Source organism: Cygnus atratus, chromosome 3 (genome assembly GCF_013377495.2).
Source record: "Cygnus atratus isolate AKBS03 ecotype Queensland, Australia chromosome 3, CAtr_DNAZoo_HiC_assembly, whole genome shotgun sequence".
NCBI classification, from domain to species: Eukaryota; Metazoa; Chordata; class Aves; order Anseriformes; family Anatidae; genus Cygnus; species Cygnus atratus.
In genome coordinates, this window is record NC_066364.1 from 86,116,374 (window position 1) to 86,140,961 (window position 24,588).

The window sequence follows — 24,588 nt, forward strand, 5'->3', positions numbered from 1 at the left end:
TGTAATCTATAGTGTGCTGTGTCATCCTCTTAGTACACAGCTTTAATGAAGTTCAGAGGAAACTACATTAGAAAGGATGCTCAAATGTATCCTTGAGGCATCCCTAGCATAATTTGAAAATATCTTCAGAATAGCAGTGTAGTGAAACAAAGAAAAGAAATACCATTTAGCAGAGTCCTATACCTATTACCTGAGATACAGAATCAGGCTTGCCCCTGCTTCAGTAATAGAACTTTTTTTTTTTTGCAAACAGTCATAAGAGTGATGAGGCTAATAATGACAGTCTGATTGATTTGATAATGCCTTGATTTTGAAAAGACTGAATATCTTAACATTTATTTCTGTTTTATATTTGTATTTTAAAACTGATTTCCACTAATAAACTCAGGAGGTTAAACTAATGGAATATCTAAAGGTCACACTAAGGCTGTTAGACCTTGGTTTTAACACTTTTTCCATATTGTAGGTTTTCCATATTGTAGGTAGTTTTTAATTTATTGTCTGTAGCAGGGTTGCAGTATTAAGTTAAAGCTATCAGAACAGAATCTGAGAAGACTTTTTCCATCCACATGCTCAAGGAGTCTGTGTATGCATGTGTTTCCGCAACAGTAGAGATGGTATAAAGTGTAAAATTTTCACTGTTTACTCACTGCAATTGAATAACATTCAGTTAGGAACAGGAAAAGCTTTTTTTAATTTTAGTAGTGCAAGTGCATGAATAAATTATTATTTTCAAGGCCATTTGCTTTAGTCTATTCAAAAAATAGAATATGAGACAACCATTAGATAAGGTCTCTTTAATGTCTATTGCCATTTGCTTTTTGGGCTCATACACAAATAGTTTGAATATATTCATGAACCAAGGTCTAAATGTTCTTTCGTTCCAACTATGTTCCTCACTGGAAGTCTCAACACAGAAGTCACATACAAGTGTTAAAAATGATTTTCTACTGCTGATAAGGATTGTTCTGAACTAGATTTATCAGAGTCATTTACTATTAATGTGTTGTGTTTGCGTGAAGGTATTAAGTTTATTGTTGTATTCTTTAATTTTATTGTAGAATATTTTTCAAATAAAGTAATTTAAGAAGAAATACTCTTTTACATACTGAGTAAGTTTGTCTGGTTTGCTTATATAAACTGTAATTTTTGTTTAAAGCAAACTGGACAGTATTTTTATGACTTTAAATGGAACATAGTGGAAACCTTAATGATCTGTGTTGAACTGTGATCTATACTAGCAAGCAGAGAATGATATATGATCCTCATACTGCACAAGGCCCTCAATTTTAAGATATTGATGCTGTGCTATATATGATATTATTTGGCTGGTGTGAGAAGACGTCTGCAACTGCAAGCTTTGTTTGAGATCAAAAACAAATGTCATGCTGTTCCTGACTGCTCCATGGACTGGCACTACATGGTTCAGCTTCAAATAATAGGCATCATAAAAATAATGTTATGTGTCTCACAGAATTATGCTGTTTGCAATAAAGAGAAGTAATTTTTACTCTGTGTATTACTGACTTAATATATTGACCTACAGAGGAAAATTACAAATTTCTGTGTGCTTTCTGTACTTCAATAATCTGAAATGCACACTTCTTTCCTATTTTTTTTTAAGTAAAATATACATAAAATGGTTATATTAATAAATCTCTGTGAACTATCTGGCAAAATAATTTTAGAAGGCACTGCAAATATTAATAGGCACAGAATGGTAGCTAAGAGTAAGACAAAGAGGCCTTAAAAGTGGACTGATTTCAAGCTGATGCTAGTGCTTTAAAAACCCTGTTTTGGGGATGGTTTTTCACCTGCATTTTTGTGCACATGAAAGAAACTGAACTCGAAATTTTCTGAAGTTAATTTGAAAATTCTCTTCAATTGAAATTCTGGTTTTAGATACAAAATGCAATTTAATTATACACAATGCTTGGTTGGTATTTTTAAATGTTAAGGTTTTAGTAATACTATTGTACCTTTTTTATTAAAAAGAAAAAAAAAAGAAAGGATACGAGCACCCTAATCTTGTCATTGTCTACAAAATATATGAATAATGGCATTGATGTCAATGAAATGAGTAATATTTAAAGATAACCATGTATGTAATGTTTTGTAGCATAAAGAGCTAAAATTGTGTTAAAATTGTATTTTAAGATCATTTCACTTCAAATCTCACTTCAGTGCTAAAATGATTTAGACTTGCAGTTATGTAATACATTCGTTCTGTTCTTTATTGCTACCATGCCAATTTCTTTTCTAAAATAGCAAGCCTTATTTAACTTCCAGGCTTGTTCTAACCATCAAAAGCATGGGACTTAATAGAAGACAAGTCTCTAATTGAATTTAAATCTTTGGTCTCTAATTCAAGACTAAAGAAAAAAGTGTGTTGATGGTTTTTTTAAATAATTTAAAAAAAAAAAGCGTACTGGGGGTGGAAAATCAGAAGTAGTCATGTTGGTGATTTATTTTTCTAATGTTAAATGTTAACCTTTTCAGAAATCTCTTCAGTTTTAAGATGCAAGAGTGGAAATCTACTTTATGTTACCTACTGGTGGAGAAAAAGTTACCAATAATTTGTTTTATAAAACATAGTAATTTAACATAATCCCACTTGCCTCTCCAACTTCTTCACATTTTTAGAAATCATTTCTACTTTTCCCATGGGAGAAAAAAAAAAAAAAAGAATTGATCATCAATAGCAGTCATAAGCACATACATCTTCATTATCTGCCATGGCTTGAAAATACGAAATGCAGATCTGTTGCCAGCTGCATGGGGGAGCACATGCAAGGAATGGAGACCTGCATACCCCACTGAACATAAGTGTGAATGTTAAAGACAATTTTTTTTTTCTTGATCGTCAGTTCTTTAGAGTTTGCTTTTATTTTAATCATGACATTTAGACATGTAAAATGTCCTGCTGACCTTTTACAAATTAATTTCACCATCTAGGAAGAACAAGCATGGCTGTGAAATCTGTCGGTGTAAGAAATGCCCGGAAATGCCTTGTGGTAAAATCTGCCCAATGGGCTTCCAGCAGAACAACCATGGGTGTGTTATCTGCAAGTGCAGAGGTAGGTGTGAATGCATTACCATCTATAATTACAACTTGTTTTCAAACCTGTTGGAAGCCAGAGCAAAAGAAAAGGAATACTCCACGGAATTTGTAAGAATTGAAATATGGTAACTGGTGGAGGAGATTATTCAACTTTCTTCAAAGGAGCAACTGCTCAAAGTAGTATGTGTTGGTCAGTCTGCTCAAGGATAGCAAGTCTGAAAGTTGCTTTGCTCATTGTCTGGGAAGTAATCCTGATAAAAGATATTTACCATAAATCCATGTAAAATTCTATCAGTCTAATTTAAGCACTTCTGAAATTTCTGAAATTTTCCCAAAAGTGCTTTTCCTCTGGCTTCTGTTCTTGCAGTTTCTGTCTTTAGTGGAGATAATTGCATGTGCTGCTCCTTTGCTTAAAAAAAAAAAAAGAAAAAATTAATCATGGTGTCCCTAGGATATATTCTGTTTATGTGTAAAAACAAATATGTATGCATGCCTTGTTCTCTTAATAATAAAATAAGTCTAATAGGTTTAATATAAAAATAATGGAAAGTGTGCTAGGGGAAACTCCAGGGTCTATAGCAAAGCAGTTCAGTAACACATTCTTTGTGAAATGCAGTGCCAAAAGTGGTTTGAACAGCTACTGAGAGAAACTTACCAGTGAAATAGGTTTGTGTTTGTCTGCACAAAATACACTGTTGCATACTCCAGTCAGAGAGATAGGTCCATTCTACTGTAGGACCAACAGGTTGGAGATATTTTTCAGATTACGTGTGATTTCTTCTTTACCCTCTGTAAAACAGAGAGTCAGGTGTCTGCAGTGGCCAAGCTGGAAGGATATTAATATAGATTCACCTGGGGGTGAATCAGAATGGGGGGCATCAGAATCATCAGTTTACCCAGATTTTCTCTGAAACTATTTTGACCACTAAGCTTTAAAGGAGTTGTCTTCTGGATCACCCCAGAGTACTTTACTGCTGGGAAGGTGTCTCAGAATGCTTCTGTCATTAACTGTGAGTGGTTTGACTAATTAAAGAACATGTAAGCTCTGTATAAAGGTACACTATATATCTATAAAAATAGTAATACATTAATATATAATATATGGAAATATACTATATATACACTGTTACTTTTTTTAATGCAATTTGGATATTTTAACTTATCTTCAAGGGTTTTTTTTGTTATGGTGAAGTCATAAAAATGAGCAGATTAGCCTTTCTTGTCTTTTGCCACGGCCATTAGCCCTTTCCACCTTTATATAACCAGTGAAGCAGGCACCAATGTCCATGTAGTCAATACGTCTTTTACTGTCTCAAGCCATTTTTGGCGAAGTTATTAATATTCTTTTTTAACTTACTCATATGTAATGACAAAATAGTTGATTACAGGCAGCAAATGCAGTATAATGGTGTGTATCATCTTACAGCATTGAATCTTTTAGAAGGATAAAGTACTGCAAAACAGTGTGTCCTAAAATATTTTCCTTTTTAAATCCTAGTAGATTTTATATTTCATTGATTATTAAGGTTCCTACCTGCTCTGTATCAAATTACAGAGGACTCAAATGAGGTAGACTAAGGTATGAGGTAGCAATTCTGCTGGCTTATGTACTCAGCATCCTAAAATTCAAATTAGTATACTCTCTTGCACATAAAGTTTATCTGTGTTGCTCTCGTATTTTCCTTGATTTCATACTAGCATGAAAAAGTGTCATGATAGCTGTCATAAAGCATTCTTATTTGTTTTAATTTTTTACTAGAGGAATTCTACATGCATAAATCAAAATAGTTGCCATTAAAAATGTATGTGGTTGATTTTAAATATAATGGAGATCATTTTTTTTTAAAGTTACTATTATTGAATAGCCTGTAATCAAAGTAATAGCAGCTTCTGTTTAATGTTCTTTTTAGAAGTAGAAGGAAGCATCTGTTTTTCCCCTTTGTCTCAAGTAGCCGTAGGAACATTTTGTTTTTCATGCAACAAATCAATGAAGTTTTCTGTGAAATATTTGCCATTGCTAGCTATTAAAGTAACAACTACTCTTTTTTGTTTTATGTCTTTTTCCTTTCAGTGATCTAACACTCAATCATTTTTGACTTGTTTTGTGTTAGTTTAAGACTTCCTTCATTACTCAGCTCCATGTATCACATTTAATAACTTCTTGTTTGTACTCAGACTCTCTCTCATCCTAACTGCTCTTTCATGCTTGCTTTCTTTAATTCTTGCTTGTGTGTTTTGATTTCTAGCTATAGACAAGTAAGTTTGAATATCCTCCTACTGCTTTGTGTAATGACTCCATTCTTAACTTTTTAAGCAGGTATATCTTAGGACCTCCAGCAACAAATAAATAAATAAATGAAAAAATGAAGTATGCCTTGCATCAATGCAAAGCAGAGATTTCACTGTTATAAGCTGCAATATAACTTTTTTTTTATTGGAAATAAAAATAAAAAATAAAAAGTGAAGTAAGAAAGGATAACTGCTGAATGGAGGTACAGATGGGTAAATTACCTGCCTGTGAATTAGCTTCACTTTTTAGATAATTGCTTCTGCAAATAACTTATGCTAGGGTTAAAAAAAAGTAGAACCATAGAAATACAGTGCTGAGATAGTCCTCTGGAAAACCAAGAGTCCATTTCTCTGCCCTTGCATAATGTCAAGTGCATCTGGATAATCCTTGACAGATGTTTATCTAAAGTTTAATTTCTTAAGAACCTCCAATCTCAAAAGAAAAAAAAAAATCTACACCAAACTCTAAATTGTGTTTTCCAGTGGCTACAAATATGTGGCATTTTTAAATGATTTTTAAAAATATTTCTGTCTCCCTTTCTAAGAATTAAACTGGTTACTTCTTGCGCTAAGCTCAGCAGATTCAGGGATTATCACCATTCCCTTTAGAATTTTTGCAATACTTAATTACTTAATGCTTTTGCAATTAGAGCCTCCTAAATGTATTATTTTCAGCCAAATAAGCCCAGTTCTTGTGATCTTTCATTGCAGTTCTAGAGCTGGATATTTCACTTTTGCATCAGCATAACCTCCCAAATAGTAGATTTAGTAGTACTGCGTTTAAATGTATGGCACCCCTGTATGATATCTAAAGCTGAACGTCCCTTTACTTTAGTAGTGTCACATTCCTGACCCATATTTTACTTGTAAACTACTATAATTCTGAGATTATTTTCAGCCGTAGCTCACCATGCAGTTATTCCTACTCTGTATTTCGGCATTTGGTTTCCACTTTAAGTGTTATCCTTTGTGCAACTTTGTTTTCAGTTTTCAATTTTTAAGTAAATCTCAGTTTATTGAGCTAATCTTGAGTATCTGCCTATATGCATGGTTTGCTTTTTCAAATTTAGAAGTGTACATAAGAATATCTTAAAAACAAAAGCTTGAATTCATCAGAAACTTTAAAATATTTATTAAGGAAGAGTATTCTCATCCATGACCTACATGTATCAATAATGATTTTAATGTAAGACAGTATTCCAGTGATACCATTCAGTATTATACCATATAAATGTGTAGTAACTATATGTAACTTTTCCATAGTGTTTCTGTTCATTAAATAAGATTAAAATTGCTTTTAGAAGTATTTTACTCCGTGCCATTTTGATTTTTTATTTTTTCTGTATTTTTTTGGAATTCACAAAATAGTATACTGATGTAATTTCTGTTTATTGGGTTTATATTCTGATAATGTGTATCAAACCCACTTCATAACATCTGCTTGTCGTTCTTAGGCCACCATTGACAGATCCATCACAGATAAAGTGCTGACCTATATGTTAATTAATAAATAAATAAAAAGAGAGAAAAGAAAACTAATTAAAATACACTTTAACACTACTACTTTTCATATTGCATCCTTTTTTAAACAGAAAGATGCATAAGCATCTTTAATACAAATAACCTTACATATGTAAGTGTTTATGTACCACTGAAAAAGAGCTCACTGACAAAGTGATCCAAAATCCTTCATCATAATAATGATGAGGGTGAGGGATTGTTAGGCTCTAAATTCACTCTGCTGATAAACAAAGAATATACTGAGGCTGAGTCTTTCAGCACTTAAATACCCCCTTAGGATACAAATGAGACTTCATCCTCCCTAGACCGAAAGCTTGCCTGTTCTTGCTGCGTGCAAGTACCGCAGCATTCCAACAGCTGCATTCTCATTGCAGTAAAACCCAGGAATGAGGGATAAAATTGTCAGAGCAGTCATCTTCCAAACATCACTTATAAGTAACTAACACACATAATTTCTTGCAGGTAGTGTTTTATGAAATATTTCTAGTATCTGGCATGATCTCATTAGAACTTGCTTGTAATTTTTTTGTTTTTTTACATTCACAGTATATATGGAACCATTCTTAGCTCTTCTAAATACTTTCATGTTCTACCACCTATCAGGTATTCACATTATAGATAATATAATACACTGTAAGATATAAAAATATTCTGGTTCATTTTAAATATGCCCTATGCTTTCAACCATTTCCTTCTGTTACCTTTCATTTTTTCCCCTTACATTATTTAGCCAGTACTGAATTTTTATACTACTAAAAACAGTTATAGGCACAACAGAAAGAAGTGATTACATTTTTAAAGGAAATAAATTCTACTATGGCTTACCATCCCCTTCAGTGTACCTTTGAATTGTCTAAAGTTTACTTTATTTCTAAGTGTAAATGATAAAATTATTAATCACTTGATCTTATATGTGCTTTAAAAATAAATGCAAACCAGGCATGCAGTATATGTTTTTCTAAGCTTTTTAGGAAATAACATTTTCCTTTGTCTTCTTGCAGAGGCAACTGCTTCTCTTATGCCTCCAGTTAAAACAGGCTCTTGCCTGTCAATGGATGGGCGCCGACATGAAAATGAAGAGAGCTGGCATGATGGCTGCAGGGAATGTTACTGTCACAACGGAAGGGAAATGTGTGCCTTGATCACCTGCCCTGTTCCTAATTGTGGCAACCCCACCATACATCCAGGGCAGTGTTGCCCATCATGTCCAGGTAATGTGACCTCTTCTGCATTCTTTGTAATTGGGCTTCATTTCGTGTGTGTGGTGTTTCATGATACATTAAAACTCATTCAGTTTAAGTATAAATGAAGTATACATTTAAAGAGATGTCTTAAGCAATTGAATATCATGACTCTATGTTCTGAGGGACTGTTCCTATGCCACCAGCAGGAGAAAATTATTTTTATTCTTTAGGTGGGAAGGCCAAGTACAATAAATGTCGCATTCCAATATAATTGTAATAAGAAGTGATAATATGGAAAACAGCTATGAAAGAACTTTGCTTTATTACAGCGTGGAAAGAGTAAAAGAGTAATGTCCCCTGACTTCAGATTGATTCCTACAATATTTTATGTGCTGAATAGATTTGTTTGTAATATAGTCATATTGTCTATGGCTTGATTGGAAGTCACGTTACAAGTAGGACCAACGAGGCTCGTGATGCTAATACGAATAACAAAACAGTAAGAAAGCACTACCAGGATTCAAGCAATTATGAACAGCTTTGATTTCTTTGGAAAGAACAGGAAATCCTTGGGACAAAATAAGTAGCCAAATACTCTTTCTGAATATGACACAAGAGTATATCCTCCTTAGGATGTAAGATGATGTATGTCCTTAGATTGCATCAACAAATGTCAATCTCTAATCCAATTTTCACCGTATGGTAAGTGGAAGAGCATAGTCCTCAAAAGGATATGGGACTCTTTTATTAGAAAAGTAGATTGCAAAGTTGCGTTGTTGTTTTGAAGCTCACACCTTATGTGGAAGAGAAACTTCTTAACCAGGCTGTGCAGATGTTGTCCATGGCAGAAATTTATGGATGGTAATTGCTTAAACACTTTCAAAGTGCAGGACACATCTCTTTTTTATTTTTAAAACACCCAATGGCGAAGAGAGAACACCCATTTTTTTTAATACCCCAGTGGTTGGAGAACGCTCATGCTGATCAAGGGAAATAGCTCCAGTTCCTTTCTCAACTCGAAGGAGGTCAGATTGCCTCTAACTGCCTGCATTAGATGCTGGATGAGTCTTTAGCTAGGGCTGTAGACTTAATGAAATTAATTGCGTGAAAAGGAATTAAGATTAATTTGGTGACACAGTCACTGAAAATAAAAGTCTATACACTTTGCTCACCTTGGGCTCAATTTTTATGAAGCTACTACTGCAGATGTTTGGGTTTTTGGTTTGGTTTGGTTTGGTTTTATGGAACAATCCTCTTTCACGATGTACTTCTACCAGTGTTAAGTGCTTTTAAGTTTTTAGGGGCTGGGGTTTCTTTGTTCTTGTTTTTAATCTGGCACCAAACGTTACAGACACAAATCATTTAGGATTTTTAAGGCACACAGTTGAATCTTCCCAAGTCCCAGACTGATTGCATACTTATCCATCCTTTCAGGAATTACAGTTATGCAATATTTAGCAGTTTAGATATTGTCCAGTCAGTATACATTTTCAGAAAATGACAATTGTTTCTTGGCATTCCCATGTTATAGATTAGTTTGATTTCTTTCTGAAATGTCAAGAATACTTGGTTATCTCTGATTTATAGTAACTATTAACAATTCAGACTGATTCCCAAATTGTTTCTTGTTCTTTTTTAACATTTTCTGTAAGATACGGGTAAGTGACACAAAGTCAAAAGAGCTTCATTAAGAATGTATTAATAGCCAGTTTTGTTAATCCTAATATTTTCAATAATAACAGAAATAAATAAAGGTTGAGTATATTTTTTAATCATTGGAGTCATGGTTGTTTTTGCTTATCTTTCAATTCTGTTTTTTCCAGATGAAATAATTGTGCAGAAGCCAGAGCTCACCAGTCCTTCAATCTGTCATGCTCCTGGTGGCGAATACTTTGTAGAAGGAGAGACGTGGAATATCGATTCTTGCACGCAATGTACATGCCACAGTGGACGAGTCCTGTGTGAGACTGAAGTCTGTCCTCCTCTTCTGTGTCAAAACCCCACCCGCACACAGGACTCCTGCTGTCCTCAGTGTCCAGGTATATATTACCAACCATCTTTCATCAGAGTCCTTTCTTAATCTTAGAATTTATGATATGAATATTAAATGTTTCAGTGCATACATGGTTGTTGTACGCAGGTGTGTTGTCGTGTCTTTAGAATTTTGGAGTGTGAGTCTGCAGTCTCCATTTCAGCTGCAAAATTTGACTGTGTGCAAGAGTTACCTAATATGTTAGGGGACTCATGTTCCTGAAGTTTGGACATCATCTCTGAGGGCAATCTAATAATGTAAGGGTTGGATATGTGGGATTTGGTCACAAAAGTACTTGTGTTTGCTTTTATCTTCACCTGATGTGATTTGAGAGTGACTTGAAGGCAACTGACAAACATCAAAGCATTCCAGCCCAGCAGTAGACTGCCTCACAGTGTCTAGAAGGTAACAGGATTTGCTTTTCCCTGAGGAAAGAGATACAATTATAAATAAATGTGAATTCCTATTTTACATAGCAAATGAGGGAGTTTATTGCAGTGGAAATGCAGTGCAAACCCAGGATTTGTACGTGAACTTGCTGAGAAAATATTTGTCTTTATATAAAACAAAATCTAAACATCTAATTTTAAATTAAAAAGTTAGGTTTTGCCATTTCTTCCTCAGGGTTTTTGTTGGTTTGGGAGATATTTTTTTTCTTGATTATGTGTTTTCAGTGAAAAAGTTAGCCAGTTCTCCTGACTTCTATTTTTTTCTTATTATTAATGGTGAACATTCATTTTGTTTAACTTCAAAATACAGTTTGGAGAAGTTGATCTTTCTTCACTGGCTACATGAGAAGCTTAGTCTCCTATCTTGCATAGTTAGATTGAGAACTCTTATGAATCTTTTTTTCTCCTTTCTTACATGTTCTCTGCACCTACAGTCATATTTCTTGATCTATAATGTCTGTTAAAATGCAGCTTAACTGGAGAAATATCCCCCCATGTGAGTGCATGAGAATTAGAGCAGACCCATTCGCATTAAGATGAAGCCTGATCAAGCTCCATCTGTTTATCCACAGCTTATAATCAGCTCCTATATGAAGATGAAGATGACAGCAGCATAACAGCTTTTGACTTTGCATCATTCAAGGCCTTGAACTGACATGGGACATTTAAATTTTTTTAAATTTAAAATTTAATCTCTCTAATTCTAAGGTGAATTCATGTATGCCATTCAGTTTAGAACATTTAAAGTCCCTTTCTGAGAGGTCGTTCCTGATATGATTGATAACTTCACTTTTTTTTTGTTTTTTTGAATAAACTCAGTAAAGGTATACATCAACTTTATTCTAGACCTTACCATGAGAAGTGCGGAGACTGAATAGGCATGCATGTGAAGATTGAACCCTATGTAGAAGAAATATCAGAGAAGTTAGCTACTGTAAGTTAAATAACTTAATCTGTTTATATTTACAGATGAGCCTCTTCAACCCTCTTCCTCAAGCAATGAGAGCATGCCCAGTTACTGCAAAAACGATGAAGGAGATATTTTTTTGACAGCTGAGTCCTGGAAGCCCAATGTCTGCACTAGCTGCATTTGCATGGATGGTGTGATTAGATGCTACTCTGAGTCTTGCCCACCAGTATCCTGTGAGAGACCTGTGTTGAGAAAGGGACAGTGTTGTCCATATTGTATTGGTGAGCAAATAAAAATAGTTGATAACTTGCTATTCCCTTCCTGGGAATAAGAAAGAAGATTTATTTCTGAATTGAAATTCCGCCTATTTTGGGGAAATGCAGTTTGTGCCTTCTTTTGAACTGAAGAGTATAAAGTCTACGTAGGGAGCGTTGAGGATCATTACTTGCAGTTTTGAGGTGCAAGTGCAGGAAGATAAAAATGTAATTCGCATACAAACAAGAGGACATCCTCCTGAAAAATTAGTTGGTAATTTACCTTACTGTATGAAAACATTACACAAAAATTATTTAATTTAAACGAATATCTGCCAGATAACATATATATTATACAAGATATTCAATAACATTAATAAAAGATTAATTATAAGATTAATTAAAAGATTATAAGCTTTTAAGTGTTATTGCAGTAAGTACAGTGACTGTAGAATGGAAGGATGGAAGGTGCCAATAGAGAAGAATTCTATAATGAACTTTCTGAAATTAAGTTTTTGTAGCATTGCTGGAATGCATTCAGAATTTACCATAGCCTATATTTCCAATAGAAAATGGGTGGAAAAGTGGATAATAATTCAGTAAAAAAGTATATCTTAAAATTGATGGGCTGTGAGTATTGTTAATGGAACATGTGACCCAACTTTGCCATCTATTAACAATACAATTCTTCATCAGAAAGGTGTTGAAGTTCTTTCAGATATGTACCATTGATACAGCTCTCAAAATCTTTAATTTGCTGCAGAAAAAAAAAATATTTAACAGTAGGTGATACAATTCTATAGCATATGCAAGGACCTCCATCAGAGAAATGCTTGGAAAAGACGGGAAGTATCAACTTTTCAGTTGCCCATGCAACCTTGCTTGGATTCCTGATAAAGCCATTTTGAGGAGAAAGGATTATCTTACCCTATTACTACTTTTTCATTATGGCTTGCATACAAAAGGGGGAGGATTTAAAATTCCTTTGACAACTGTCTCTCTGCAGGCTTTCCTTCCAGTGATAGACTTTGCAACCATAAAGCTCATTTTAATCTAGAATATGTTTTAATGTAGAAAGGTATAGAGTATATACAAGTGTGTGGCAATGAAACCAGTAGTCAGAACATGAGCCTTAGTACTGTTTCTCACTGTTCTGCTCTTCATGTCTTGAGAATTGTGAAGCACTTCTTGGTAGAGATTCTTCCTTCCTCTTTTCATTAGTAGCTGATCAAGTATTTAGTAGGCAAACTGTAGTAACAGGCCTTCATTTTTTGGAATTTCAGATTGATGTTGGGCTTTAGCACTGTTTTGTTCTTCTTCTTTTGGGATCCAGATCTTGTTTATGTCAAACTAGTTAGTATAGGTTTAAATTCAAAATCATGCAGGCCTTGGATGCTTTGTTGTTTTTCTGAATCCTCAAATTCCTCCTGTATGTTCAACATTTTTCTTTCTTGTGCAAAGGAAGATTAATTTGGAAAGATAACCTTCTACTTTAGAAAGGATAAAGTGATATCCATTTGATTAAAGAGAAGATTAGTCTTATGCAGAAAACAGCACTGACTGTGTGCTTACCAGATGTGTTTGATTTCCTGGTGAAGTTAGAGGAAATTTGAGAAAAGACAGGTAGAGCTATGCTGTCTTTTGGACTGCATTTTTGTATGTGGGTTTCTCCCTGTGTTTCTCCTTCGTTTCCATTGTCCTTGAGCACTTGGTGGTGGTGTAGCCTGTGTTAGGGATAAATCCTGTGTTTATATTCTCATAGAGGTGGACACCAAGCAGGAATGATGCATGAGATAATAGTTTCTTAGGAATTAAAGGACTATCCTCTCAAGGTTCATAGGTGCAATACTGCTGCTCTGAGTTTATCTTTGTTCATTTTTCTAATAAAACACTTACTGTATGTATTAAATTGTCATACATTCTTTATAAATTCACAAAAACCTGAGCAACTCAGAGGACTTTTCCAGCCAACCAGGCTGCTGACTTGAAGAAGTCACACAGGGAGCACTCAGCTTTAGTTCTGCATGTGTAGTAGGAAGTAGAGGACTGCTCAGGCTGTGCTCCTCACCCTCTCCCCAGCCTACATTCTAACCTACACAGGTCTCCACTGGTTGAGACACATACTTAAACCCGTGGAAGCCACTGGATGCCTGTACCAAGGCCCTCTGGAACATTTAAGATGTTTGGATACTTTCATTAGTATTTTCTCAGTAGTACTCTTCTTGCTGGTCTATTTTTGCATTTGAATTTACTGTGTCAAGATCTGTGACACTGGTCTGCTGACTGCTAACCTTGTTATTCTGGATGATGTCAGTCTATTATGTTGTCACTAATTAAAATATGTAACGATGGCCAAAATGTTTAATAAGGCTTTATATTTATATTTGGGAGGTAATTCTGGCTGACCTATTTATATAGACAATCTGTGTGAATATTAAACTTATATCAGCACTTCTCTGACAGCTTAATAAGTTATTTTGTGATTTGGTTCTGCTATCTCATGCATCTGCTTAATCTGAAAATTCAGTATTATCACCATATTTCTTCATCATAATTTCTGCCCCTAGCAGAAGACAGAAGCTAACATGAAAATGAGGTGCTCTTTGGCTTTTGGGGGTTCTGCTGTGTATTGCGGGGTTTTTGTTTGTTTTTATTTTGCTTTGTTGTTGTCTTTTGGGGTTTTCTGATAATGTATAAAATCCTATAGCAACAAAAAAATGTCCTAGGCTAAGCAGTTCATGATTGTCTTCTCAGTGAAACAGAAGGTATACAGTAGACCACCTGAAAAACTTGCATAGGATGCAGCATTAAAATGAGGTGTATTGAATGCTTAAGTAGAAAATAAATGCTCCAAGACCTGCTTGCTTCATCATGTCTGGGTCTCTATTACCCAATGTGTCAAAATCTATCTAAAAAGTTGTTTTATAATGATCATTGGAAAAGGTGTTCTGGAACCTTGCTTTTTAGGATTAAGATCCCACCAATTTCTAATTTATTTAATACGAACCATGAGAAAACATACTGAGTGCAATTTCTTGGGGGGTTTCCATTGATGTGGTTACGGAGAATAATCAAATGCCCTTGATATCTGTTTTATCATAATAAATAGTCTGAGCTCTTCTAGTTATGTCACCTGAGAGTTGCTTCATCCTCTTCAGCATCCTGCTGAGTCTTTTCTTCAAGCATTCCAGACTGAGTTTGTCTGTCTTGAACCTTGGTAATTAGAACTGTACGTAGCAGTTTGTTTGTTTGGTGGTAGTTGTTGTTATTTAAATAGGGTTTACTAGGAAAACAGAAGGAAGTGTAGGAGTTGGGAGTCTTAATCCAACAACATCAACAAAAAAGTTTCTCTTAATTTTCACAGCGCTTTTGATATCATCATATCCCAGTCATCCATCTTCTAGCCTTTTGCATGAGGAAAATGAGAAGCAGCAGCTCGGGCTAATTATGTACTTCATAAAGAAGCAGAAATTACACTGCTTCTGAAAAATCTTTGTTGAAAGATGTGGAGAGCATCTTTTAATTTTAGCTGGGATTTCTTTATAGCTATTGCTTCACTTTTGTATTTGGGGAAAAGATCAGATCTGTGTGCAATTGGCCATCACCACATCATCACACTGCTCTGTTCTCTTTCAACAGAAGATACAGTACCAAAGAAAGTGGTCTGCCACTTCAATGGAAAAACATACGCAGATGAGGAACGCTGGGACATCGACAGCTGCACACACTGCTACTGCCTGCAGGGTCAGACACTCTGCTCCACTGTCAGCTGCCCACCCCTCCCTTGTGCAGAACCCATCAACGTGGAGGGAAGCTGCTGTCCCATGTGTCCAGGTAATGTGATGTGACCACCCAGATTATTGTACTGCTGCTTTCCAGCACTGATAATCAGGTTTTTTTATTGGTTTTTGAACATCAGTCCATACTGAATGGTGTACAAGAGATTACAAACATTTAGACTTCAGAGAAAGCAAATAACAGATAGGTATATTGTGCAAATGTAGAGTTTGAATTTTACTTATTCTAAGAAATGCAGACTCAAAAATTAGTTGTTTGACCCTGCTCTCTGTTGGTTTACAAGTTTATGAAAATACAATAATTAATTAATATTATAATTAGTATTTTTATGCCTCTGCAATTTCTGTCAGTGATTAACATTTCTGTCCCTTCTAAGTCTCTCATTACTTTTCAAATATTGTATTCCTAATTTATCATTTTACGTTGGTGTATATGTAATACGAAATTTTCTTAGCTGTTGACACAGGGGACATAAGAATTACAACTGCTTTTTAATGCTAGCCCTGACATATTTCTGCAGGTCTTTGCCCTTAAGTCTGCTGGTAACTACTGCTGGCAGGACACTTGGGGAGGTTCAGCAGTAGCAACTCTTGCAATTCTCCTACTTTGGGGATAACAGGAAAGAAAAAAAAAAAAGGAAAGTGAAGAAGCCAGCAATTGTCAGTTACATATCAGCTGGAAGATGTAGCATTTTTGTTGTTTAGTACCACAAAAGAAGCATGGCTGTGGTGAAGTATGTGTTTTGAAATGGTATTTTCAAAAGCAAAGAATTGTCTATAGGAGTATGTCATTCCATTCACATTAGGATAATGTGAATGGCAGCAGGCATGTATTCTGTATACAGGATGAGGAAAAATTGTAACAGAGGAATTGTAATAGAGGAAAAATTGTAACACAAAATAAGGATATTACATCAAATCAAAATCAAAACAAAATCCCGTAGTTGTAGTTAAAATTCTAAAACAAATGAAAAGCTTCATAGGACAAAGCAGATGGCCAAACATATCTTCTGAATTAAGAGCAGTACTAGAAAGTTATGAAGCCCATGAAAGACATTTATCTCATTTTGCAGAGATGTATGTACCTGAACCTACTAACATCCCCATTGAGAAGACAAATCATCGAGGAGACATTGAATTAGAAGTACCAAACTGGCCAACACCAAGTGAAAATGACATCATCCACATTCACAGAGGTAAGATCTGAGATAAACAGGGCTAACTCAGGTCTGTGTTTATTCCCCAGGTTTTAACACACTTACTTTTTCAATTCTGGTACCATCTGTGTAATGCTTTGAAAAAGACAGAATACTCCTTAGTGCAGTAACTGTTACATGAATTTGTTTTGAGTTAGGATGAGTCAGTCTACTGAACTGTATTTATGCAATTTGATCTCATTATCATTACATCTTCAGCTTGGAAGAGACATCTGTGTTGGTTTGATGGAGTTCTATAAAATTAAGGAAATGATAAAACGATGAAAGAGGAGTGATTCTGCAGTGTCTTTTTTGATACAAAAAGCAGGCTGTTACCATGCCATTGGAGTTGATAAACCTTGATTTGGTCCATATGACATTCTTGTATTGAAAAATAAAAACAGGAAAATGTACCACAAGTTAATATATGCCACAGAAAAATGAATGGAGAAAAAAAAAAAACACTAAATATAATGGCACAGCTAATAATGTTACCTAATGATGTAAAACCATCTCTTGTTTAAAACTATACTGAAATCGTTATTCTAGGGTAGGGGAAAACACTCTATGTCACAGTCTTTTTTAACTCTTTCTAATTGAAGCAATACCAAAACTTGTATTTATTTAGCTATATCCAGGGATCATCTCATAGCATACTACTGTTTGATGGCTAGGAGAAAGGTTACACTTTTCAATGGCAATGTTTTCGTTTCTCATAGGCATTGGTATCTGTTTTCCATCTATCCTGGCTGAGAACTTGTAAACGCACACTGAAAACTATGTGGGAATGCTCTATAATTACATGAAAAGATAGAGTCTAGTAGACTGCCAGTAGTCTGTTTTCACAGGCTGAGTGGTGCAAGTATTGTGATATGTTCTCAACAAATGAGCATACATGTCTGCACTGTCTTATCAGCTTAAAAAAACATATATATATATACTTTCATTGTAAGACTTCCAGGTTTTCCACAGCATAGAAACACAGCTTGATTTTTGTATGAATGGGAATTCAGTTGTGATCAAATAAGATGAAGTGAATGCAACTAAGTCGGAGTTGCTTTTTATTCCTCCTTTAGATTTCATAAAGTTTTCTCTCTTTTTGATGGCTTTTTCCTGGCTAATATAGTCACTATACTAAATACTAGCTTTCAGTTATTCCAATTTCAGTTGTTCCCAATAAGATGACATTTCAGGAAAAAAAGTCCAAATTCATGTGAATGACAGGATTTGTGACTGGGACTTTTATAATTAGATTCTTCTTTATGGTCGTGGCCTATTTACCATTACTAACAAATGCTCACGTTTGCCTTGCAGACATGAATCATCTCCAGGGAGAGTACAGAAGTGGAAGTGGACCGCACCCCAGTGAAGATGCGTCAGTCAGCTCTGTTGCCTTAGTGACAATTCCAATCACGATAGCACTGTTACTGATCATTGTCCTTCTGCTCGTCAATCAGAAAAAGCAGTGGATTCCAGTGTCCTGCTACAAAGCTCCAACAAAGGTGCCGTGTCCATGCCTATTTCCAGGTTCTCACCTTTCTGAAAAACAAGATTAACTCCTATATTCTGTGAGATGCAATCGAATTCACATCACTCTCTTAAATTATTTTTTCCTTATGCCTGAAACCATGTCATACCCATCAGGCTGTTAGTATTTATTTAATCTCCTGAAGGATTATTTTCGCTGTCAAATGAAAAGCAGTAATTTGTTGCACCACACAGTAATGAGTGGTCACTACATAGAAATAAAGTTCACCCCCCCCAAAAAAAAAACCCTGTGTGTGTGTGTACATAAATGCATGCAACTCCCATCTGCAGTCAATCTCTTGAGAGAACATTTTACTTTTAAAGTGGATAAAAGTTTAGAAAGCAATTGTCCAACATCAGGTATTGTACGTACTAGTAGTGTATATCACATTTTCTAATAACTGCATCATAAGGTTCTGGAATTAATATTTGAAGAGATCTTGGGAAAAAACTAGCTACTAAGTGTTCTGAAGTTATAAATTAAAAAAGGGAAGAAGCAGGAAGCTTGGAAATGAACACTGAAATAAGCATTGTATTGTTCTGTTTTGAGTAATAGTTCCATCAGCAGACAAAGCCCTCACTCCATATTCAAATTCCCTTTATATCTGTTCCCCAGTTTATCTCTCTCACACTTCGTAGTTCTAATCAGACAGGCTTTGTCCATACATCTAATATATTACTGTTTCTCATTTAGAACACATTTGAGAGAAGTGTCTTTCTTGAAAGCATCTTTTCTTCAGTTTCAGGTAGAAGAATAATACAGTAGTTTTAAAAAACGAATTGTCCCTATTCTTTCACTGCTGAGGAACATTTAAAAAAAAAATCGTTTTCAAAAAGTTGGCAAATACAGTCAGAGCATATAGTTGAATTCAATTTTAGTTAAACAGAAAGCATGAAAAATCAACTTTATTCCATTTCCAGTCTTTCAAACCAAGTAAATGATGCTAGTTTCTGAGTTTCTTAAGGAATCCATTTAAAAATTCATTTCTAACTCTAATGGATTTATTCTCAGAAAGGCTGCTTTCCACCCAAATGTGTTATGTGACAAAGTGACTGAAGCTGAAGTGAAAATCACAACTTATTAACTGAGGAACTATAATCAGTAATTCTACATTTGGCCGATGTTTCCACTTCCACTTGTTACTTCAGCATGCGAATAAAAGAAGTGATTCGCTTGACTGGAATGACACTGAGAGAAACTTTTAAAAGTACTTCCTGTAGGGAAATGAAAAAAAAAAAAAAAGGAGGAAAAAAAAAAGTTTTCACAAAAGATGAAAACTTTAATTCCTTACACCAGGCAGAAATACCCAAGTCCTCAAGGAAGGATAATTTTAATGTAATGTTCAGCATTTACAAAAAGTTCAATGAATTTCAGACCAATAAAGGTTTTTATTACAGTTATTTATTTATACTAGAAATACCACAAACTGAACACTGTCGTTCAGCCTGTCCAATAACAACACAGTCCCACAAAGCCATCCCTTTTTTGCCAGACATAGTATTTCAGATGATATCTTTCACTTTTTCCAGAAATAACGGAGAAATCATCAACCATTATTATGTAGTTTTTCATTTCTTTCATCCCCCTGATGCTAATGGGATAAAATAATTTAGTTTTTTGAGCAAATATATTCCCCCAGTCAGTGGTTCCTAGGACTTTTTGGATTGAAGCTACCTTTCTTCAGAGGGGAGCATTCTGCATTGTGCCCTTATAGCTGTATGTTCTCTTCCATAGCTGATCTGTTGTCATCAGATTTTCTTTCTGCTTTCTCTGCGATGACTGCAGGAAAGAAGTTTTGAAGCTTATAGATGTTTAAATATGCTAAGAAAACAGAAAGAAAAAAAGGAAGATAAATTAACATTTGATGTTAATCTAAAACTAAACATATAGATACTAAGATACGTAATAGTCTACAGGATTGAGTAATTTGTATTGAAGAATTTTAGAAGAAGTGGTCTGTAAAGGATGATGCATAAGATACACTAGAAGACAGGTATATTGTTGAAGAGAACATACTGCGTAAGCACAGTCTTTTCTATCAAGAATGACAGGTTTTTCCACAGTTATCTGAGAGATTTTGCATTTCTGCTACACATTCTCAAATTTAGCCTAGCAATGGGAGATCTTGTCTGCTGCTCCTTCATTTCACATAAAATATCCCTTTCATATTGTAAAAATGAGGCCTCATTTTGTGTTCTTATTCCTGGTTTTGTTGTAAACTGTTTTCTCACCTGTGAGTCAACTGGTTTCCATAGAATTGCTTCTCTCACAATCTCACATTTAACATGGGAGACTATCTGACTTCAATTGCATGAATAAAAAAAAAATAAAAAAAGAAAATCTCTCCCATTATCTTAGTGGATTTGTAACCTGGAACGAAACATTCTTGAAAACGATCAGCAATAAAGAGGCTGTTAAAGTCTTGGAAACAACCTCCTGCACATCCAAGGCAACAAATTGAAGCCCTTGTGTGTTGGTAGACTAATAGATAATGGTTTAACCAGTCCATGTGGGATATAAGAATACCAGAACTTCACTGAGAAGATGAAAAATGGTGATTTGTAAGAGCATGTTGGTATACTATTGTGCCTGGCATAAACCTTTACCAAGCTTAGCAAGAGTCCAGGTTTTCATTGCCAATTTGATTTCCCCTTGTGTTTATGGACCACAAACATTTGTTAGTTATGGGTCGAATGCAAACTTTTTTTTGACTGATTCAATGTTCCCTTTCTGTTTTAACAGCCTTCCTGCCTAAACAATCAACTGGTATATGTGGACTGCAAGAAAGGTACCATGGTCCAGGTGGACAGTTCTCAGAGGATGCTAAGAATTGCAGACCCAGATTCAAGATACAGTGGATTTTACAGCATGCAAAAACAGAACAACCTACAGGCAGATAATTTCTATCAAACAGTTTGAAGAATTGCACCCTTACTGAGGATTTAAGAAAGAGAGAGAGAGAGACTAAGTCTGCTATTAAAATAAAACTAGAATTGTGCACTTGCTTAGTGGATTGTATTGGATTTGTGACTACATGTACAGCTCTAAGACCTTACTGGGATGAGCTCTGACTCCTGCAATGTGCCAGAAAAAGCATTCCCACTTTCCCTTGAGATAACTGACCAAGTGTTTTCTTAGAACCAAAGTTTTAAAACTTGTTAAGGTGTATTTGCTTGTAACATAGCTATAGAGGTTTTTTGGGAGGGGGAATCAGGGGCTAGGGGTAGGCAATAAAGTAAAAGGAAGCTTCAGAGAAGAAAAGCTGGTCATGCTTGGCTGGAGGAGAAAATGAATAAAGAATACTGCTGAGCAGCAGGATAGTGGCTTTTCTTGTTGCTCTGAAATTGCATCTGTTGCAGCAAATCCTAACCCCAGGTGAAAAAATATGAAAAGGTCTGATTTTTTTTTCCAGCTGTTGCTACAATAATATAGTTATAGAACAGAATTTGTCACATCACAGGTGTGGTGTAGCTGCAAATATTTTTCTATATGATGAGAAGCTGCAGTAGTTAATGAAATAGCAAGGAAAAGGTTATAGCAGAAAATAAAGGGTGGGTTTATTAAGGATGTATAAAATGATACCTTGTGCTGCTTTTTGTTTTTGTTTTAGTTTTGTTTTCTTCAAAGCTGATTGGCTAGATTAGCCAGACTTTGGCAGAGTTAGCAAATGACTGAGGCCTAAGTAATTCCTGATATGAGCACTGGATCTTTTGACAGCAGTATTGAAGGAAGGAAGGAAAAGTCAAGAACACCATGCAGTTCCAGGGGCTTTTGTTTGTTTGTTTTGTCTGTTATGGTTTTGTTTTGTTATTTTATATCAATCTCTGGTTGTTCATACAGGAGAAGGAAAAATATTTTTTGTTGGACAAAGCTCTTGCTTAAAAGAGAGTTAAAAAGAGACTGTTTTAAGGTTGTTTTTTTTTTCCTGTTGATGTTCTTATTTACTGGTATGCAGATTTAGAAACTACTTCCATGCTAGGAAGCTGCTTAATTTTAATTGTATATTACTCAAGCACCTTTTTTGAAGCTCAGAAAAAAAAAAAAAAGGAGATCATGCTTCTTTAAACTTTAGCATTATAGGAATATTTATGTAAATATAATTATGCTAAAAACAACAAAAAGTATTTGTATGTTTGTGTATATATATGTATATACAAATGCATGTAGGTATACATACGTATATATACATGCATGTGTATATGCACTATACATATATATACTGTATATATAAAATACTATGTATACAGTATATATTTTTTCTATTTTTTTTCTTGTTGAATGTATTTTTATCTGAGAGAGATTTTACCCAGAGCAGAAACAGATAAACAGGCATTCCATATCAGTGCTTAATCGCTTGTGAGTTTAGAAAAGACAAGAAAAGAGCATCTCATTCTACCTACAGTTTGATTTGATTTGAAAGTGTTTGTGTGCGCGTGTGTGTGTGCACTCTTGTGTTTGCGTGTGTACAGTACGTGCACGATTATAGCAGTAAGCGTTGCTCTTGCTACTTGCTACATTTCAGGGTGTTTCTTATTTTTCTTTTCCTGCTTAGCCTTAAAAAGGCTTTTTAATGAATGCATTGGCTAGAGACACTGATGACAGTATACATGCAGCACTAATCAGCTCCATAGAATAACACCATCAGCTCCTGGATTTTCTTTTTTTTTTTTCCTTTCTTTTTTTTTTTTCTTTTTTTTTTTTTTCAAACGATTGTTTGAAACAACTACTGGAATATTGTCCACATTAAGCTGGAATTTTGTTGTAGCTTGCCTCATTTATAACTCTGACTGTATAATACAATGTTAACTTTCCAAACAGGTCTTGGCACTTTTATACTAATTACCCATTTGTGCATTGCCTTTTTTCTTTTACAAATGCTTGTCATAAGAGACACAGATACCCAGTATGCTTAATGTGAAAAGAAAATGTATTTTTTGTAAAGGAACTCTCAAGTATTGTTGTAAATACTTGGTCAGAGGTTGCTGAACTTTAAAACTGAAAAAAAAACTAATTTATTATTATAATGACCTAATTTATTAATCTGAAGATTAACAATTTTTTTGTTTTAGAATATCAAAAAGGTGTTCTAGCTGTTTGCATCAAAGAAAAAAATAGGTGTATCATTAAGGGTCAACATTTTTTCTGCTTATATAACTTCAGTTTCCAACCACCAATACGAAAAAATGTAGTCTCCCCAGTGTTTTATACTCAATCTGATATTGAAACAGAGATGTTTCTGTCCAGTTACTACAAAGATTTTGTCAAGACAAGACATCCATTCCTTGCATAAGAGTAAGCAGTCTTTATCCAGAAATTGTAAATGCTTGCTTTTGTTTTACAATCAAGGCCATATTCTGAAAATATTAGCAGGATATAGGACATGGTGTAAAATGTTTTTTATTATTATTATTTTATTATTATTATTTTAAAGATATGATTTATCCTATGTGCTGTATCCATTACACTCTTTTACTTTGGTTCCTGTTGTGCTCTTGTAAGAGAAATGCAGATATAATTTTCTGAAAAATAGATGCATACGTGGCACTCGGAGTGCACTGCGGTTCAGCAGATTGCTTGTTTACTTTTTTAACTGTAAGGCGGTTTCTTGTAATTTGGCTCTTGGCAGCACAATAAAAAAATTTTAAACCTACTGATGTACGTGTTCTTAAATCTTCATATTTGTTTGAGACAGTTTATATCTTTATATTATGGTGAGGTGTTTTTTTTTTTCCCTTTGAGTAGGAAGTCATATGATTGTCATGCTGACCTTATATCAGAACAGTTCAGAAAATACGGTGGGTAAAGGGCAGTTTGCGGTTACCGAATGTTCTGGGGTTTGCACTGAAGAATTTTTGCATTGGAGGGGTTCGTGGAATTCCAAATAGTTTCAGCATTCCGTAAAGCACAATCCATCAAGCACACAGTTAGGCCTCTGCCCTGACACTGAGTCCATCTGGTCTAGTCATACCTGTAACAGACAGCCACAAGCAATCCTACAGTGCTGTGACAAGAGGTCCTATAGAATCATAGAATGACTCTGGTTGGAAGGGACATTAAAGATCCTCTGCTTCCAACCTCCCTGCCATGGGCAGGGACACCTCCCACTAGATCAGGTTGCCCAAGGCCTCATCTAACCTGGCCTTGAATAATAGTGTAGCTTGCAGGAATGGGGAGGTGATCGTCTCCTTGTACTCTGCTCTGGTGAGGCCGCACCTCGAGTACTGTGTTCAGTTTTGGGCCCCTCAGTACAAGAAGGACGTCAAGGCCTTCTGGAGTGTGTCCAGAGAAGGACTACGAAGCTGGTGAAGGTGAAGGGCCTGGAACACAAGTGCTTTGAGTAGCGGCTGAGGGAACTGGGGTTGTTTAG

General features: G+C 35.0%; 1 protein-coding gene across 1 annotated transcript in view; it reads left to right on the forward strand.

The window, feature by feature from the left end:
* The window catches only part of CRIM1 (cysteine rich transmembrane BMP regulator 1), a 179,666-nt gene extending 158,444 nt beyond the window's left edge, over positions 1-21,222 (forward strand). Inside the window, exons 10-17 of the mRNA XM_035558101.2 lie at positions 2,956-3,077; positions 7,873-8,082; positions 9,879-10,094; positions 11,506-11,727; positions 15,340-15,534; positions 16,571-16,693; positions 18,008-18,195; positions 20,964-21,222. Coding sequence (XP_035413994.1) covers positions 2,956-3,077; positions 7,873-8,082; positions 9,879-10,094; positions 11,506-11,727; positions 15,340-15,534; positions 16,571-16,693; positions 18,008-18,195; positions 20,964-21,140 — 1,453 coding nt within the window. The 3' untranslated portion in view covers positions 21,141-21,222. The remainder of the gene's footprint in view (positions 1-2,955; positions 3,078-7,872; positions 8,083-9,878; positions 10,095-11,505; positions 11,728-15,339; positions 15,535-16,570; positions 16,694-18,007; positions 18,196-20,963) is intronic.
* Positions 21,223-24,588: the final 3,366 nt, after the last annotated feature.